This window comes from Prenolepis imparis, unplaced genomic scaffold (genome assembly GCF_030444845.1).
Source record: "Prenolepis imparis isolate NDT839.2.m4 unplaced genomic scaffold, iyPreImpa1.0 SCAF_9, whole genome shotgun sequence".
Classification (NCBI taxonomy): Eukaryota; Metazoa; Arthropoda; class Insecta; order Hymenoptera; family Formicidae; genus Prenolepis; species Prenolepis imparis.
The window spans coordinates 3,810,160-3,829,142 of record NW_028141167.1 but is presented as its reverse complement, the minus strand read 5'-3'; the positions used below and the strand labels follow the sequence as shown (position 1 = coordinate 3,829,142).

The following is an 18,983-nucleotide window of genomic DNA, read 5'->3' as shown; positions in this document are numbered from 1 at the left end:
CTCAATATTATTAGAGGCAATAATATTTTTATTCAGTTTTATTAACGCTATTGAATATTTTTATGCTTATAAGTAATAATAATTTTTTGAAATATACGTAAATGTATGTATATATGTACATAGATACATACATGTCATATTTTATATATATATATAAATATTATCTTATATATAATGTCTTTTTTCTGAAACAACTGAGTAATCTCGCATTATCGAAAAATTTGTCTTTTTCTGATTAGTTTAGAAGTAAGTATTTCCAACATATTTTTATTAATGATAGTCATTTCTCTTTTTTTTTTACACTAATGTAGTTGTTCCATTATTTTCACAGTAATTGCGTGATAATGTGATGACAAACGCGATTCGCGCATATTGTTGTACTTTCGTATTTTCGTCTATTTCTGATGAAGAAAGATAATGTATATGACATTTTAGTGGGAATATAATTACACATCTGAATGTTATGCTTCCTGAATTATGGGCATGCGAAACGAGATAATATCTTGCTGGAATTAATGGTAACATCATACATATATACATATACATATATACATATATGCATATACATTATATATATATATACACATATATATATATATATATAAAATTCTATATTGTAAACTCGAAAAAGCGTTTGTGGTCTACATTCAAAAAATCGAGAAATTTTTTCTACTAGCGGAAACTTTCGCAAACACCGTTAAATTTTTCTTAGGCACACTCTGTCAAAAATATTTTATCGCCTTACAAATGATTATTAATAAGAGCAATGAACTGATCGTACTTTGCTAGTGCATCAAAGAATTTGCGCAGGATGAGAATCTCTCGTGACGTGACCAATGCATTTCGGAGACGAGCTGATTGCGGAGTTTGCGGAGAAAAGTTCAAAGCGCGACGTATCACGCGGTACCATGCAATTTTAATTCGCAGATAACGCGACCACTTAGCGGCCGGTTGAATGAATTAATGATCGCGGATAAGGAGACGACCGTCGCGCGTTGTGGCGAACGCGCACAAGATGAACGAAGCTGATTGACTTCGAGATGGGAGGAGCGTCCCGCTATCCGCATCATCCCGAAGAAGAAAGACGTCTCGGAAGAGAGAGGAGATCAGTTTGATGCAAGTGGCCGTCGCGTACGCGTCCAAAAAGAGTCCGTTCCGCATTCTCTTGTGAAGGGAACCAGAACTGGTTCCATGGGACACGCTGGTCCAAAAGAATCGAGGAACACGATGCGTCGTTCACTGCAGTGGACATCATCCTTGATCCTGCTACTCGCGGCGGCTCGCGCGACTTCGACGAGGCAACCGCATATCATTTTTATCCTGGCGGACGATTTGGCAAGTTGTCTCCTTCCAGGTTTGCGATAAATTATATCCGGCCAAAAGAGTTCGAAGAAAAAAAAGTATCGAGTAGAAATGCTAAGTTAAGATAAAACACGAGTGCTAAGTTAAGATAAAACACGAGTGCTTCGCGATGAGACAACTTTTGTTCGGTTGTGTATCTTTTTCATGCACTGCTATTTTACATTTTTAAAGATAAAAAAGAACTCTAGATAAAGACTAGAGAATAAAAAATCTGACAGAGATACGTTCGGCATTAAACAAAGTCAAATAATCAAATATATATCTACTCAATAGTGTGAGTTTATATGCAATGGAATATTCTGTAATGTTTTCTACTTTTGTCTACTTTTGTGTTATATAACTTATAACTTGTCGAGAGACGAGCTTTTTTTATATGCAAAATTTATCATGTCACAAAAAACAAGATATAATGGAGAATGTTAATTCAAAATTGAAAAGAATCGTTTTAAAATTCTGTCGAGAGAGAAAAAAAGAGAGAAAGGTTGCATTTAGATTTATTCTTATTCTTATTAGGGGTGGAATGATGTCGGCTTTCATGGTTCCGGTCAGATCCCAACTCCGAATATCGATGCTCTGGCGTACTCCGGATTGCTGCTTGATAGATATTATGTCACTCCGATCTGTACACCATCCAGAAGCGCTCTTATGACCGGCAAATATCCCATTCACACTGGAATGCAGCATGGTGTAAGTGTTGGCGCATCTTACTTTATTAAGTTCTTTTTTATTAATGAAAGAATATAATGAAAGACCAGAAGGGAAGACGCGAACGAATGTCCGCGTATGAATAACAGACAACGAGTGACAATTCTGAAATAAAATTATTATTTAACGGATAATATTTTTTATATTAAATTATATATAGATATATAATATTAAATTATTTAACAACCAAGTTCAATCATTTAAACTTGTGTCTCCTTTAAATATTACTTAAATATTACTTAAAATTGTCATAATCGAGAGATTTATCAGTGTCTTCTAGTTGCTTTTACACCTGTCAATGAATAAATGCAATTGAGAGCTATCAGTTGGCGGAAACGTTATTGTTATATTTGCAGCGGCGTACAAAAGGGAATATTATGCACTTCTGTCGTGTTGACCTGGATAGTTCAATTGGAAATTATCATATCTAGTGATATAGAGAAAGAGAGAGACAGTGTCAGCTTATTTGCGTACACTATGTGTGTGCAAACATATACAAAGCAAACAAAAGACCGTATGGATGATCATATCATGAGTCTCTCTTTTACACAATAGCATCAAATAAAAATATTCTTTTTCACAATTGTTTGACTCGTATATAATGATACATCAAGTGATATCTTTCTTAATAGTGTAAAAATTTCGTAAACTTTTAAAACGTGAGATTAAATGCCTTTATAATGACAATTTAATTAATAAGATAGTAATAAAGTCGATAATTTTTATCGAAAAAATAATAAATAATTATTAATATTTACTATAGCCAATATGATACTCGGATTTTATAAATAATTTAGGTTCTCAAAGGCGCTGAGCCTAGGGGATTGCCACTTCATGAAAAGATTCTACCGGAATATCTGCGAGATCTCGGCTATAGTACGCATATTGTTGGCAAATGGCACTTAGGATTTTACAAAAAGGAGTACACTCCGACTTACAGGGGATTCGACACCCATACTGGCTTCTGGACAGGTCATCACGATTATTACGATCACACAGCCGTTGAAAATGTGAGAGAACATATAGACAGATATAACTCGATTCTCAATATGATAAGAATGACATCTAACATTAAGATAATTCCATAATCCATAATTTTGACGTTTATTCGTTCCAACAAAAAATGCTCTTGTATTGCGAATAAGTAATATGAGAACATTAAATGAAAAGAATATTAAATAAACTAAATATAGAAAATGCAGAAAAAATGTGAAAATATTATCTTTCAAAACTTTCAAATATTACCTTTCAACTTTGGAAAGAATAAAATTAAAAAAAAGTTAAGTTTAAAATATTAAAAATAATATGTTCTGTTTTGCAATTAATTTTTTCCGAAAATGTATGTTATATTATATTAAAAACGTTATACGAAAAATTATTTTATAATCGCTACATGAATGAAAGATTGTATTATAGACAGTGGAAATACATGATCTGAATTTTGTGTAGCCTTATTGGGGCTTAGACATGAGACGGGGTATGGAACCAGCATGGGATCTTCACGGTGAATATTCCACGGACATTTTTACGAAGGAAGCGGTGAGATTGATCGACAATCACAATTCTAGCCAGCCGATGTTCTTGTATCTTGCTCATGCAGCTATGCACTCCGGAAACCCGTATAATCCGCTTCCAGCTCCAGACGAAGAAGTCGCTAAGTTCACTAATATCTTCGATTATAATCGAAGACGGTTCGCAGGTAAAATTTGATAAGTGTGTGAGCAGTTAAACAAAACAAAATTAAAATAAAAATATAAATAATATTGACTCTCCATCGTAGAAAAATATTATGAGATGATTAATTGAGATAATTGAGATTGATTCTTAAAAGATAAATAGAGGAATTATTAACGAGAGGACGGTCAGCCTAATAATTTGAAATTTTGATATAGGTATGCTGAATAAATTGGATGACTCGATAGGTCAAGTAGTTGAGGCTCTGCATAAGAACAACATGTTACGAGATAGTGTCATCGTCTTTTCAACGGACAACGGTGGACCAGCCGCTGGATTTAATTTGAACGCAGCGTCTAATTGGCCGCTGAAAGGCGTCAAAAATACTCTTTGGGAAGGTAATCTTATTCGAGTACGATACTGTGACTATATGTCAGATAATAATGAACATTTTTTAGCCCGATTTTAAGATTTCTTGATGAAGAACGAAAATTTATTGTTATATATTATATATTAATAAGAAAATTATTTATATCTTATATATTAATAAGAAAATTTCTTTGCTATTTTAAGATATCGATGATTGCTACAACGATTTTCTTAATTAGATCCCGTACTTAGTGCTTGCAATTTTCAAACATGAATTATTAGTAACATCTTGTTTTATAATAACATGTTACTTTTTGATAAACCTTATTGCATATATTGTGAGAAAAGGCATATAAACGAAAAGAAATAAAATTAATTTAATAAAAATTAATTTAATAAAATTATATATAATGCAACGTTTATAAATACCAGAACAACACAAGCGCGCGCTACGCGCGCGCCATTCTTCGGTTTTGTATTAAAAAGAATAATATTATTTAAAAAATTAATAATATTTTTTGACAAAATCAGCTGATAACTGTCAAAAAATATTAATCGAGTTTAAAGTACCATAACACATTATTTAAAACATATTATTATTTTAATTTTTAAAACATTATTTAAAAATTTAATTAGCAAATCGACGCTTTCATCAGCTGATATCTGTCAAGAATATTACTAAAGCGTTAATTTACTAATTAAATTTCAAAGTAATAATATATATATGTTATAAAAATTAAAATAGTAATATGTTGTAAATAATATTTTATAATACTATATCCTTGAATAATATTTTTTGACAAAAATCACTTGATAACTGTCAAAAATATTAACCGAGTTTTAAGTAGTTAATTTCTGTTAAAAAATATTAATAAATGTTTTCGTCAATAAAATCATAATTAATCTCGATGTTATGATTTTCTCGATTATCAAAGATTCTTGTAGAAAATACTATTTTTTTGTTTGCACTTTCTGTTTTAGATTTAAATATTAAATTTTTATACATTGCATAATTAATTAATATATTTTTTTATGCACTGATTGCAATGCATGCATAATATGTGAATTAATTATGCAATGCATAAAAATTCATTATTTAAATCTTTAACAGAGAACAAAATAATAAAATTTTCTATAAGAATCTTTGGATCAAAATATCTGCGGTTCTATTATATTCGTGCGTCTGTACACATCCACCACGCTGCACGTCTCGCGCGAGACTGACCGTAAGACTCTGAGCAGCGGTATCACCAAACACAACCTACACGTCCGTCACGTTGCGCGTCTCGCGCGAGACTGAGGATCAGTCTCGCAATCGCAATGTCTCGAGAATCGAGAATCAGTCTCGCGTACGACGCGCAGCGTGGCGGACGTGTAAGCTGCGTTTGGCGATACCGCTGCTCAGAGTCTTGCGGTCAGTCTCGCGCGAGACGTGCAGCGTGGTGGATGTGTACAGACGCACGAATATAATAGAACCGCAGATATTTTGATCCAAAGATTCTTGTAGAAAATTTTATTATTTTGTTCTCTGTTAAAGATTTAAATAATGAATTTTTATGCATTGCATAATTAATTCACATATTATGCATGCATTGCAATCAGTGCATAAAAAAATATATATTAATTAATTATGCAATGCATAAAAATTCAATATTTAAATCTAAAACAAAAAGTGCGAACAAAAAAAATAGAATTTTTTATAAGAATATTTTGATAATCGAGATAATCACAACATCGGGATTAATTATGATGAAAAGATTTATTAATATTTTTTGATAGAAATTAGCTACTTTAAACTCGGTTAATATTTTTGACAGTTATCATATTTCTGTCAAAAAATATTAATCAAGGATAAAGTATTATAACATATTATTTACATGTTACTATTTTAATTTTTATAACATATTATTACTTTGGAATTTAATCAGCAAATTAACGTTTTATTAATATTTCTGTCAACAAATATTAATCAAGTTTAAACAAACTTTATATAAAAATAGCACACTTTTTTATATAAAATCAAGGAATAGCGCGCGCTTGTTTTGTTCTTATTGTTAGTATATAATAAAAATAAATAACTTATATAGAAATTGTATATATACAAGATATATGGTAATAATCGCTCACCCATCATACAGAGTTAGAATATAGAATGGGATAAACCGAGTAAGAAAGAAACCTGTATTGTTTTGCGATCTTCGCAATAAATAATGAAAAATTAATTAAAATTATCAGCGGGCGGATTAATATTATTTTATGTCAATTTTTAACGCTATTTTATTGTCGAAAATTCAAAAAGGATATAAATGATGAATACACATTTATTTTCTAAATTCACACGCACTCGTAGAAAACGTTCGAAATTACATATGACGTAATCGCGTGCGTAACTAAAGAATGAAATAAATGTGTGTGTATGTAAAGCCGAACGATGCCCATTCAAGAGTGCCTTTTAAAAAATAGTAGAGATAAAGTGAGAAGGACGTGAAGAGAATTAGAAAAAGATATGAGAAGAAAGTCTTTTCTATATATTCTTCTCTCTATTTCTCCTTTTTTTCGCATTTTTCTCGCTTTATTTTTAAAAGACATGCTCGAGCGAACACCGCTCGACCGATTGAGATATCATATTACATGTCCGAGTCGCCGACCTTATCGCGATTTAAGATACCATTTAAGACTCACACAAATGTATTTCATTCATTTACTCACATACGCGATTATAACATGTAGTTTCGAGCATTGATTTTCTTCTCGTATTTTTTTTTTAATTTTCTTCGCGCTCACCTTACTTTATCGGTACTTTGATTAAAAAGTACCTTTCTAAAAAAAGGCATATTAAGTCAATTTTCGAAAGTCCCAAAGTATTGTTGCTTCTTTTTTACAATGCTAATTGGCTGTCTCAATTCGCGTTTGCGTTATATTCGTAGCATCGAGATTATCAGCTAATAACTGTCAAAAATATTAACCGAGTTTTAAATATTGTAACATATTATTTAAAACATATTATTATTTTATTTAATTTTATTTTGGACTAACTGTCAAACAGCTAACCCTCGCGATGACAACCTCTCAATGCTGTGAATATAACGTACAACGTAAATCGAGACAGCTAATAATCAACATCGCGAAAAAGAGGCAACAATACTTGCGAGAATCGACTTAACATGCCTTTTTTGGAAAGAAAAAATAATTTTTTTAACTTACGATCAAATCTCAGGCGGCGTCAGGGGTACAGGATTAATATGGTCACCCAGACTAGTGCGTCCTGGCCGAGTTAGCAGACAGATGATGCATATTACTGATTGGCTGCCGACACTTACAACAGCCGCCGGTGGCAATGCGTCGAATTTAACTTCGATCGACGGTATGAATTTATGGGATGCGCTTAGTGAGGACACTGAGTCACCGCGAACAAATATTCTTCACAACATTGACGATATTTACGGCGTGTCCGCTATTACGGTTGGCGACTGGAAACTCATTCAGGGTAAGTGAATTTCAAGAATAAAAAAATCTTTGACATACTACAAATATTTTTTTAAAATTATTTTTTCCTTTCTTAAATTTATTTTAGAACGTAACAAATACCGTTAATTCGATTCAATTTGATTTCTCGTAGGATCTACTTATAACGGAGCATGGGACGGATGGTACGGTCCATCTGGTAGGGAATGGATCTACAATGCGAGTGGTGTGATTAGCAGCATGGCAGCACACGCTGTCTCCAGTGTGGGACTGAGTGTTACCACGGAAATTATCGGGATGTTGCGCGAAAACGCGATGATTAAGTGCCCACCAAGAAACGACAGTCTGCCGATCTGCAAACCGCTAGAAGAGCCGTGTCTCTTCAACGTCTATCAGGATCCTTGCGAGGATAATAATCTCGTCAAGCAGTGAGTGAAATTTTACTTCGTTAAATTTCGATGTTAATTATAAAATTTTATTTTACTTTAATCTGTAAAAATATATGCTCACGCCTAATTACATTTTGTTTCGCGTGTCGTCAAAGGTTCCCCACGATCGTCAGAAAGCTACAGGATGAGCTGAAGAAGTTCAACAACACCGCGATTTTGCCCGGAAATCTTCCGTGGGATAGTAAAGGCGATCCGAATTTGTGGGATCACACTTGGAATAATTTCGGAGATTATATTAATAACGTTATGATGAGCGCTGCTTGATTGATTATAATAAATTTTGTTCTCCTGCTAAATGATATACATGATATAATCCTTACAAGGATTACACTTGAAAATGCTGCCTAATTAGCTTAGATTTTTTTTATTCAAGAAATATCATGTTGCGAAAAAAATTTATAAAATTATAAAAATATAGTTTTTTTATATATGCATTGAATAAAGAAATATATGTCTCAGATATTATAGTAACAATATTTAATTAGGAACGTTATTTTATTTATACAACAGTTGCATGAATTTTTATGTTATTGCTCAATTTGTTAATATTATTTTACAGCAGCGCACGATTTTAATCCAGAAAAAAATTCATGTAAGACTATTACAGACGAGAATGAAATTGAAGTATAAAATGTCTCATGTAAGATATACCTTATGTATTATTTTTACTGCATATTTTTTAAGTCACTATTGAATAATTGTAATATTTAAAAATGTTGAGATAGATTTGCTTCTTATCCTCTACATTATTGTCTTATTATTTTCTGATATCGAAGTACGGTGTTAATTCCATAATCTTGGCGCATCTGAAATGCCAAAGAAAATTTTATATATGTTATTTTAATATATCAATTAAAAAATTAATTACATACTGCACTTTTTCAGTAGCAAATATGTCGTTCATATAATAGATAATTACTGTTCAAAGAAAGGATAAAATAAATAGAAAAGAAAAATAGATAAAGAATTCGATTGCGATTCTCAGCTGCAAATTTGCTTTTCTTGTTTACCCGCAAAGAGAAGGGACCCATTCGAGTCCGCTTGAGCAGATTTCTTCAGGTTTGTTGCAAATGCATTTGCACAATTTTTCGTTCCAAACCATCTGACGTGCTTCATTGCACTTCCTCCTGTTTTTACATTCGCACGCGCAATTATCTTTCGAATATACCTGATAAACGTTGCAATGGCTCTGTTTTACGCTGCATTGGCATCTGAAATTATATTTTCTTAATAAAAGACATGTGAAAAATGCGATATTAATTAGACAATTGCTTCCCTAATCAAAGACGTCCTTTGTTCCTTTAGCCTTTCTGGCCAAATTTATTACGGAATAAAGTAGGACTAAAGTTAGTCGAAATCACAGAATATTTTATCAATAATCGTACGTGTTATTTACAAAATTTTGTATAAAAGCATCTGCATATACAAAATCTTTTTCGAGTGAAGTATTAAGTATATGTACGTCGTATTCGACTGAAGAAAACATAGGTGACACAAAAGGCGATCTTACTTGCACTTGACGTGCTCCTCGACTAATACGTGATAACACTCGGTCGAGTTATAGCCGTCCATTCTTACGACGATCTTTTTGATAGTCTTTCGAATCGGCATACATGACTTGTTAGGGCAAAACCCGCTGCATCTCTTCACGGGAGCGTAATTTGGATAGAAAGTATAGCCCGGTTGCGGTATTAATTTCACCAAGGTATGTCTCGGTACACATGTCACCTCTTTCATCTGATTATACATTCGTTCTCTTCTGCATTCTGTTAACAAATTTGTATAGAATTGGTTTTCGAAGAGAAAATAATTTTATATATTAAAGTGTATACTACACATGTCTCTTACACAAAGTATTTAAAGAAATAATATCAATTGATAAGAAAGTGATGAACACACACAATGCTATTTGCAAGGACAGAAAATGTAAATAGAATTTATCTCAATTCGTCATTAGGTTTTACGTTCAAAATTGCAATAGCATATCTCTATGTACGTTGTGTGAAAAAGTAATTTGCGCAAGTCACAAGAGACAAGCAAGATTTTCCACGTTACATTCATGTTAATGCAGTTCTGATCGTTTGAAAGTACATAATGTATGTCTGGTTTTTTACACCACTTTCATATTTGAAATTCAATTTTCTCAAGAGAATGCAGAATTAAAAAAAAACGTCGATAAAAATGAATGTGTGTTCGCGGAGAAAATATAATAGTAAAAATTATACAATGTAATATTTTTACAATCGTGGAACATATTAACATATAAGAAAAATCACGATATTAATATTCAATAATATTATTTTACAAAGAAGTATTGTAATTATTTGAATATTTTAATGCACAAACAAATGTATAATCGTTAACAAACAATAGAATAAATGCATAATTTAAAATTTTTATAGTAATAAATAACTTAATGTTGTTTTAGTTAAATAATGTTCTAGTTAAATAAATTATAAAAGGGAATATATTTTTCATGTAATTGATACTGTAAAATTTTCTCCGTATCAGAAATTTATACAACAATAAATTTTGGTATATTATTTTGTGAGAGAAGCTTTCAATTAATACCTATCACCTCTCCTTCGTGAGCACGTAGATCATCGTCATCATACCACATGGCCTCGGTGATGTAAATCCTCCAAGCGATCGTTAAAGCACAAATTATCGCGAGAGGTTTCATGATTAGCTTTTGATACACGGTAAACTAGAATCGCTCGTAGCGACACGACGCGTCGTTAAATAATGAGCATAATGAAGTTTCCTTCTCGTTCATTTATAACTGCCGGAGGATGTAGCAGCGACGTGCGGTTTTTAATTTGGCCGCAAACGTTCAACCAAGACGAGGAAGGAAACAGCTGTGCGAAATATTGCGAGTATTTCGCGTAATCATTATTCCGCGAACATGAATACTTAATTTATTGTTGTAATAAAGTGCAAGATCTAATAAGCTTAAATCTCACGTTGAAATTATCAATTTTGATGATTCTCAAAAATGCAAAGAAGAAAAAAATATTCAAATTTCATTTTTGATATATGAAAAAATAGCTTGATTTCAATATTATTTTTCTACTTGTTTTTATATCCGCGTAAACAATCATGCAAATATGATTTGTTTTAACATCGCAAGATGAGACGCAACTGCTTTGCACATACGAGAGAGAGTCATACTGCTGCGTATATGTGTGTAAATAATATTTCTCATTTATTACTTAAACTATACATCATATATTATTCTTTGGGCCACAATCTTAGACGGCATACGTACAAAGTAAAAAAAGGAAAAAGTATCGAAATTAGATAAGATATATTAGATTGTTGGCTAGAACGTTAAAATAGGTCCTTCCCGGTGATCCAAAATATCTGCAATAAAAAATTATCACGATTGAATCCAGCAACTTAAATATCATGATATATTAAGTGTCTCTGAAAATTTAAATCGGCCAAATCGTTGCCAATATATTTATGGATTTATGAGTAGAGACACACAAGAAAAATATGTTTTACATAAATTGGCACAATTTAATTGACAAACTTTCGGACATTATAAATGTGTAGTAGCGAAGATGTGTTACTATAATACTAGAAAATTTTACCTTTGGCTATGCTCCACCATGGCAATGTAATGTATGTCAAAAAAGCATTTAGAGGTACGGACTGTGCTCTCTTCGTCTCTTTCCAGAAATGAAAGGTTTGGGTAAAACCTCGCATCGTCCAGAGCGGATTATACGCTCCATCATCCAGCTCTGAAAGAAAAAGAGTGTTATTAATCTACTATATCGTATCGAACGCTATATTGTAATACATTTTTGATATCCTGTAATGATCATTCAATTGATAGGACGATGAAGTCGTTTTCACGGGACAAACATTCAATCGAGCGATGAAACACAGAATAAGGTACAAGCATAAGATGAAATTAAATGCCATATTTTTATGAAGTTGTTACGAGCCATAGTGGAATGAATGAACGAGTTCGAATGTGATATGATACACAGATCGTGTGTATGTATATGTGTGTGTTTGTGTACAGAGATGCGTGTGCAAGTGCAAACAGAGCGAGGAATACGAGGAAATCTTTTAATTTTCGCTTTTATATTCCAAAGAATGATATATAATGATAAATTTAATTCACGCATTATTTATGCAAGTTACACATAGAAATAGATTCGCAGATTTGCTGAAAGTATAAGAAAAAATTCATATACAGTTGCTTTATATTTACTTTATAAGAAGACTCAGCAACGTTTAATGTATTCTATGAAATTCTGTCGTTGCAGTAAAATTGACACATCGTGTTCATATAAAGCGAACTAGATTAAATCCACCTACTTTCGATGACTATGCTTATTATCGGTGGTGAAATATCCGCGATCAAGAATCGAATTACAAGAATAATTGATCGAAAGTAGCTTTCGAAACAAATATCTCCGATCGTCATCATTTCTCTTCGCAAATCACCACCACTACCATCACTCCCTTCATCGCATCCCCATGCGCGACTCACAGCCATTGTCATTTCACCATCCCATAAACACAGTCATTAATCGCAGTCATGCTTTGGACACACGTCTACATTACACGAATAACGGATCAGTACAATGAAGATGATGATCTCTGGATTGCTTTCGTTGGGAACAGAGGGCATATTTTTTTGGAGATTGATAAACAGGGGGTCGGGGTAGGAGATAGGAAGGAATTTACCCTGTGAGCCGGGGCGGCGCGGGAGCTCGCACCAGTAGTAGATCGCGGTTCCATCAGGTGTGACGCGATGCGGAGGCAGAGGGTTACCCGCGAAGCTGCCCGAGAGCGCCCTTCGACGTCGTCTTCGGGGCAGGGTGGCACTCTGCCGACGAGCGGACGTGATGTCATTGTTGGAGCGCGTCGCGTCATGATGATGGGCGTTCGCGTTTTTGTCCCTGATCTCGTCGTTCTTGTTCTTGATGTTCTGCGTTGTTCCATTGGCGTAGTCCTCGTGATCGGAACCGGCGCTCCGTAGACGACGACGACGTCCGTCGAGCCGTCTCACCCGCAGGAGCTCGTCGTCGCTCAGCCGCCGATGCTCCTCGTCGTCGTTCTCCAAGCCGTTATGATGGTGATTGAACAGATGGCCGGCGCTGTACGGCCGTCGTTTCCGGTTATTGTCCTCCGCCGCGTCGTAGCCCAGCGGCAGTTCCTCCTTTCCGTGGACCAATATCGCGCCCGAGTCTAGCTTCTGCCGGACGTTGTCGTCCGTCAGGCACCGGCCGGCCGGCACTAAGATCTCGCTGCCCACTTCTATGTGTTGGTGCTGGTGGTTTCGCTGATGATGATTGTTGTGCTGATGGTGATTGCGGTGGAAACCTGCCGCGAGAACCACGTCGTCATTTAGACGGCGATTGCACCCGTGTCGCGACTACAAACGATCGTGCTCCCCGGTCTCTTTTCGCGCTTTCTCGTATGTTTTAAATACAAGACTTTACGGAGAAAATATCAATAGATGAGAGACAGCTATTTATATTTCACGCCCCCAAACAAAAACAAAAAAATAAATAAATTGATTGATAATTTGACGTTTCGCTGGAATGTTAGCATACTTTTGTCAAAGCTCATCCCCACAAGAACACGGAACACGATGGCACTTCGGAAAGGAACTACAGAGTTTCTACTAGTCACACAAGAAGCAAGAGCATCGGTCAGAGCAGAGACAGAGGAGAGACCGATCGTTTTTTTCTTAGCGCGAACGAGCACACTCACCGTGTGTCTCGCGATAGATCGCCTCCTTGCGTATCGGCGAGTTCTCATTCGTCCCGGAACGTTCCCGAGCGTTATGTTGTCGTTGCTTGTTGTGGACGGGATGTTGTTGTTGTTGTTGTTGTTGCCGGATCGGCAGATGAGACGATCTTCGTCGACGAGGCGTGCAGGGACTCCTGCGAGTTCCTGGTGAGCCCCGGCCCCCCCAGCTGCTATCCTGTACATCGGCTACAAAGGAAAGAGCCGGCATGGCACGTGTCAATTATTAGAGACAACAAGAAAGAACTCTTTCGTTCGTTAGTTTTTCTCTGTCGGCTTTCTCAATACACGCGACTTCGATCGATCGAACCGGAGAGATTAGTGTGTACTAGTAGTGGTGGTGATGGTGGTAGTGGTGATGGTTGTTAGTGTTGGTGGAGGTAGAGAGAATCTGAATCTGTTCTATTCTCGGTGTATTTCTATTTCTCACACGTTGTTTTAGTTTTTACATAATACTGTGCTATACTAATATTTTAGGAAATTGCGAATCCTGAACGTCGACTAATCTAGATAGAGAAATTAAATAGCGTTCTAATAAGTAATCTAGTATAAATATTAATATTTTATATATTCGAATAAATAAAATCTCGTTATTATACGGCGCACCGAATTGTGCATACACTTTAAACGAAAAAAAAATAAAAATTGTTGAACGTAAATGTGGGACGTGAATTCGTATAGAGAACTCTTTTTAACGTATGCATGCGTTCGTCTTCTAGATCGCGCTAATGCTGTGTTTAAATTCGATCAGGCTCAAGTCTATGCAAAGTTGCCAGCATTAAGAAAGATTTGTCGAGGGACGTCTATATACGCCTCATAACATCAAGACAATTGTGCATCACACAGATACAACGCAGGCGCATGCACAGATCGAGAGTGGATGCGAACGAAATAGGATTGAGAAGAGAAAGATGCTAAGTCCCGCGTCCATATCCCACGTCTAACGCTGTCATAAATACACGTCGTCTGAAATTCAATCAGTTGACATAATAAAAAATAGAAACATATTTAAAAAAAAGTTTAAACTTAAACTGTTGCTTTTAGCGCTGAATGCGGGATATGAATGCCGCAAGTCTAAGAGTGTAAAATTAAAAATCTAGTAAGTATAGCGAGAGAGAAGATCTGTGTTCTTTTTTAGGGGAGGCGGGAGCTTTTTGTGTACGTCGCGCATCATCAAGATAATTACCATCTCGAACGTCACCGGCTTCGATCTCGTTGAGACCATTCGCCATGGAATCGAGACCCTCGTTCTCCGATCTCGCTTTCGTGGCCACCGTGTCCGGTTTCGTTCTCCAGCCGCCGCGCACGAAGTTGTTGAGATTCGCACTAGGATCGGACAGTCTTCGTTGATGGCGATACATAAAGAGCTCTTCAGCATCGTCCCAGTCGGCGTCCCATAAATCGGTCGCGCAGTAACCCGGCTCGGACGTCGGGGTTTCCGCGCCGGAACCCTTTGGTTTCGTGACGGCCATCTCCGCGTGCCCTTTGCCTAAAAGGACCGCGATATTCGTACATACACTGAAATGTCTTGTATCGTGTATTTTTTTCTATTACAACTTTACATCTCGCGTCTTGTACTAATATAGATCTTCTATTTTCCACCTTTCCCGCCTACATCCGCGTTGAATAATAAAGGTGAAACATACCCTCGCATTGACACCTACGTTTGTTGGTTCGTATTGGTCTATTATTACTTTTAATTACTAGATTTTTATAATAAAAAAGCTTTCGATAAAATTATATTTTATAATAATTTCTTTTTGATATCTCTCTTATTTTTGCTTATAAAAATTCTGTCGTATTATTCGTAATTTTTTATTTATTATGTTCAAAAGTTGTTTTATTTGTCAAAACAAAAATTGCGAAAATTAAAATTATAAATAAAAAAAGAAGAAAAAGAAGAAACGCATAAGTCTCGAAAAGAGAGAAAAGAAACAAGTAAAATAATAACTAGATTGATTATTGTTAAAATAATATAAATAAAAAAAAGTAATAAAATTCTCGTACCACGTGGTCCCTTCATTCGTACAAATTCTATTCTTTGGGAGGCCGCGCCGGAGAAGAGGCCGAATGTCATTCGCTGTGCCATTTTGGTGCTCAGGCTCGACTAAAAATAAAAACAATCATTATATATGCATGCAAAGTCTGATGACGCATTTGTGACATCATTATATTTATTATCGGCGACTCACCCTCGCGTCGTAAACCTTTTTTAAAGCGTCATATCTGATCGAGCCGAGAAAAATGACACCCTGGATGGCACCTTCTCGGTCGGAAGCGACTAGTTCCACGCACACCATCTCCCCGTCCCTGACTAAAATATCACAGAAAACTTCGTCGAAATTGTCCACCATGAAGCATATGTGCGGGTATGTCATTTCCTCGAGGTCGCCTTTGGCGTCCATACGCCGTCGACTCGGACTGGCGTATACTTTCTGAGAATGCCTTCGCAGTACCTGAAAAGAATCAAGTTATGTTAATACAGAAATTTAAAGATGAAAAAAATAAATGGCATTATAGCAAATTCTTCAAAAAAATTAACTAAAAAATTTGGAAAGAAAGTATAATCCATCTGAACCACTCTGTATATTTTTGCGATCATCGCCGATTCTCACTTGCAATTCCTTGGGGCTCGTTCTTGTACAGATCGCTAAGGTGAGCGTGTAGTCGAACTGATGAACGACAAGATTCAGGTACACGGTTTCTTCCCAATCGATGTCGGGATCGCCGATCGGCAGTTTTTTGCTGTCCTTACGAAATACGTCGACCTCGGTCTCGAATTTGGGCAGATATCGCGACGAGGTCTTCACATGTTTCTTGCGAACGAAGAAGAGAAGGTCGTCGCCGTCGATAGCGTGCTCCGCTTGAAACAGGAAGTGCCGGACGAACAGGTCTGTCCAGTAAGTTGTGCCTTGAAGTACAACGAATCCAGAATCTAAAAAAGACGAAAAAAAATTACGTGTCTAAAGACGCGGATCGAATATCAAAATTCGGTATGCGGGAACGCGGTTACTTTTTCAAGGACGCCGACTAATATCAAATTCACCCTCAATCGATTCGACATTACGTATGCGAAAGGGTATATTGGGAAGAGGGAGACAATATGATGAGGCGGGAAATATCAAGTAATCGATACTTATATGACGACAGTTATTGATGGAAAAGTCTCACTAAGATATATTTTTAACTGCATCTTTAATATTTTTGTTTTTTTCTTGTTTAAACTTTTAATATTCTAACAAATATGTATATTTTATTTTATGATAATTGTTAATTAATATTTTGACAAATAATAGTTAAGTGTATTTAAATCACGATAACTTCATTTATCTATATAAATACGCTTCAAAGTTTAAAAGAATTAGTGAAATGAAATTATAAGAATGTTTTATGATTAATGAGAATAAATAATGAATGCTATAAAAATATATCAAAAAGCAAAATAATGCAGAACGTAAAGTGACAAAGAGAGTAATAAATAAAGCTTAACATATTATTATTTATTATATTTAACATAAGATAAAAATGACACTGAATGACATTATTTCTGTGTATGATAATTATTTTATAATTTTTATAAATTTTATAAAATATTTTATAAATTTTATTATAATGTGCATATTGTAAACATTTCTTTTGATGAAGTGCTTAATTAAAGTGATTATTAATAATGAGAATCTGTCAATAATGAAAACAAGCGAATAGAATGATTGGCAGTTTCATTATTAAAGTATTTAAAGAACTGAACAATTATTGTATAGCGTCGAACAATTCTCGACATTACAAAAGCAGTTTTCGTATATTGATGAAAGCTGATTTTACATCTCTTCATTTATATTATACGATAAACTTTGAAGGCCAAAGACATTTAAATAAATAGTTATAATAAAATATTTAAATCTATATCTGAATCTATCTTCTTGTATACGCAATACTATTAAAATCTGTAAAAACTAAATGTATAAGTAAAACAAATCAGAAATAGAATATTAAAAGATTCTTTTAATATACCAAAGAAATTCTCATAAAGTCTTATAAAATAATGAAAGACTACAGCAAAAGAAAAAAAAAAGGAAAGAAGATCAGAAACAATTCAGTTTCCTCAAAACACCCTTCAAGCTCAAGCGAGACGGTCCTATTTTTCGGCGGTCAGTTAACTTGATGGAAAGCAAAACCCCTTCATAATTCGTTCGTGTCGAGCACACCCCGAATCGTCCTGCGCACATTCTCACTCCCTTTCCAACGATGCGTGCACGCACACACAGGGGGTGAAAACCCCCTAAGCAAGGAGACAAACAAACAGCCGGCCGCACAGCTTCGGTCGCATATATACAAACCATCCTTGAGCATCTGCCTGAGTTCCTTCGTTCTCTGGAAATTGATCTCCTCGAGTAGCTGCTCTAGCATCGTCGGGGCCCTCGTTAGACCCGCCGATGACGAGCTGCTCGCTAGGCTTGCCATGGCCGACGAATTGCGTGGCCTGGTCTTGACCTTCCTTCCTGGACCGTCCTGTTCCTCTCCTCTTTAACAACCGTCTGTACCGTCTTCCACCTGCGTAGTTGTATTTGACGGGAGCGTCCTTGGCCCCGTCGAATCAGGAGCGGCTTACGCTATGAGTCTGTGATGGTGCCTCTCTCGAGGGACCGGCGCGCTTGAAGAATGCGCTCCAAAGAGATGACGCGGCTCCAAAGAGATGACGGACAGACGGCGACGAGGTCGATGACGAGGTGATTTCACGTCGACTTTCTCATTTCCTAAGTTGAAAGTCACACGAGATCAGGGAAAATGACGAACTGTGCGTCACTTCACAGATGGGCAAGTTGGTTAACAAGCCGACGAGGAGAGAAACGTCAAATCGGAGCTCCTCGCGCGGCGCGGCTCGGCCGCGACTGATCGTGCCAAGTGCGTTTGTCGATAATGCAACGCATGCGTGTCTCTCTTCTTGTATGTGTCGCCGTTGCCAAGGCGCGATATTCGAATGACATTCTACTCTATACAGAAGCTTGCCGACAGGCCGATGTCGGCTCTGGAGTTTGAACTTTCCTATAAAGCGCCTGATCAAAGACAGCGCGACAAAAAAAATATTTTTTCCCAAATATACTTGTTGCCTCTCGTTTTATTTGCCTTCTACTGACATAACTTTTTACATACAATCATATTTATATTTGTCCAACATAGTTTGTGAAG

At 35.6% G+C, this 18,983-nt stretch overlaps 3 protein-coding genes across 6 annotated transcripts; 1 reads left to right on the top strand and 2 right to left on the bottom strand.

Moving 5' to 3' along the window:
* Window positions 1-1,027: 1,027 nt before the first annotated feature.
* Window positions 1,028-8,484, top strand: LOC145940617 (arylsulfatase B). 2 transcript variants are annotated; one of them, XM_083045963.1, is made up of 8 exons: window positions 1,028-1,335; window positions 1,876-2,049; window positions 2,865-3,077; window positions 3,517-3,766; window positions 3,960-4,139; window positions 7,328-7,597; window positions 7,730-8,003; window positions 8,120-8,484. In XM_083045963.1, the coding sequence occupies exons 1-8, from the start codon at window positions 1,192-1,194 to the stop codon at window positions 8,286-8,288; spliced, it is 1,674 nt and encodes a 557-aa protein (XP_082902089.1). In that variant the 5' UTR covers window positions 1,028-1,191; the 3' UTR covers window positions 8,289-8,484. The 2 variants fall into 2 exon arrangements, with proteins under 2 accessions (XP_082902089.1, XP_082902090.1); XM_083045964.1 differs by having other exon boundaries at window positions 1,196-1,354.
* Window positions 8,485-8,562: 78 nt separating this feature from the next.
* On the bottom strand, window positions 8,563-10,843 carry LOC145940618 (vascular endothelial growth factor A-like). Its single transcript, XM_083045965.1, has 4 exons — window positions 10,596-10,843; window positions 9,535-9,790; window positions 9,035-9,235; window positions 8,563-8,830 (listed from the first exon to the last, which is right to left on the bottom strand). Exons 1-4 carry the CDS (start codon window positions 10,705-10,707, stop codon window positions 8,782-8,784), a joined length of 618 nt encoding a protein of 205 aa, XP_082902091.1. The 5' UTR covers window positions 10,708-10,843; the 3' UTR covers window positions 8,563-8,781.
* Window positions 10,844-11,199: 356 nt separating this feature from the next.
* Window positions 11,200-18,780, bottom strand: LOC145940761 (uncharacterized protein KIAA0930 homolog). Of its 3 annotated transcripts, XM_083046275.1 has the most exons (9): window positions 18,134-18,780; window positions 16,412-16,731; window positions 15,989-16,252; window positions 15,804-15,903; window positions 14,983-15,285; window positions 13,761-13,985; window positions 12,729-13,367; window positions 11,621-11,770; window positions 11,200-11,387 (listed from the first exon to the last, which is right to left on the bottom strand). In XM_083046275.1, the coding sequence occupies exons 1-9, from the start codon at window positions 18,255-18,257 to the stop codon at window positions 11,347-11,349; spliced, it is 2,166 nt and encodes a 721-aa protein (XP_082902401.1). In that variant the 5' UTR covers window positions 18,258-18,780; the 3' UTR covers window positions 11,200-11,346. The 3 variants fall into 3 exon arrangements, with proteins under 3 accessions (XP_082902401.1, XP_082902402.1, XP_082902403.1); XM_083046276.1 differs by lacking the exon at window positions 12,729-13,367 and having other exon boundaries at window positions 11,201-11,387; window positions 18,134-18,766; XM_083046277.1 differs by lacking the exons at window positions 12,729-13,367; window positions 13,761-13,985 and having other exon boundaries at window positions 11,202-11,387; window positions 18,134-18,718.
* Between the last annotated feature and the right edge of the window lie 203 nt (window positions 18,781-18,983).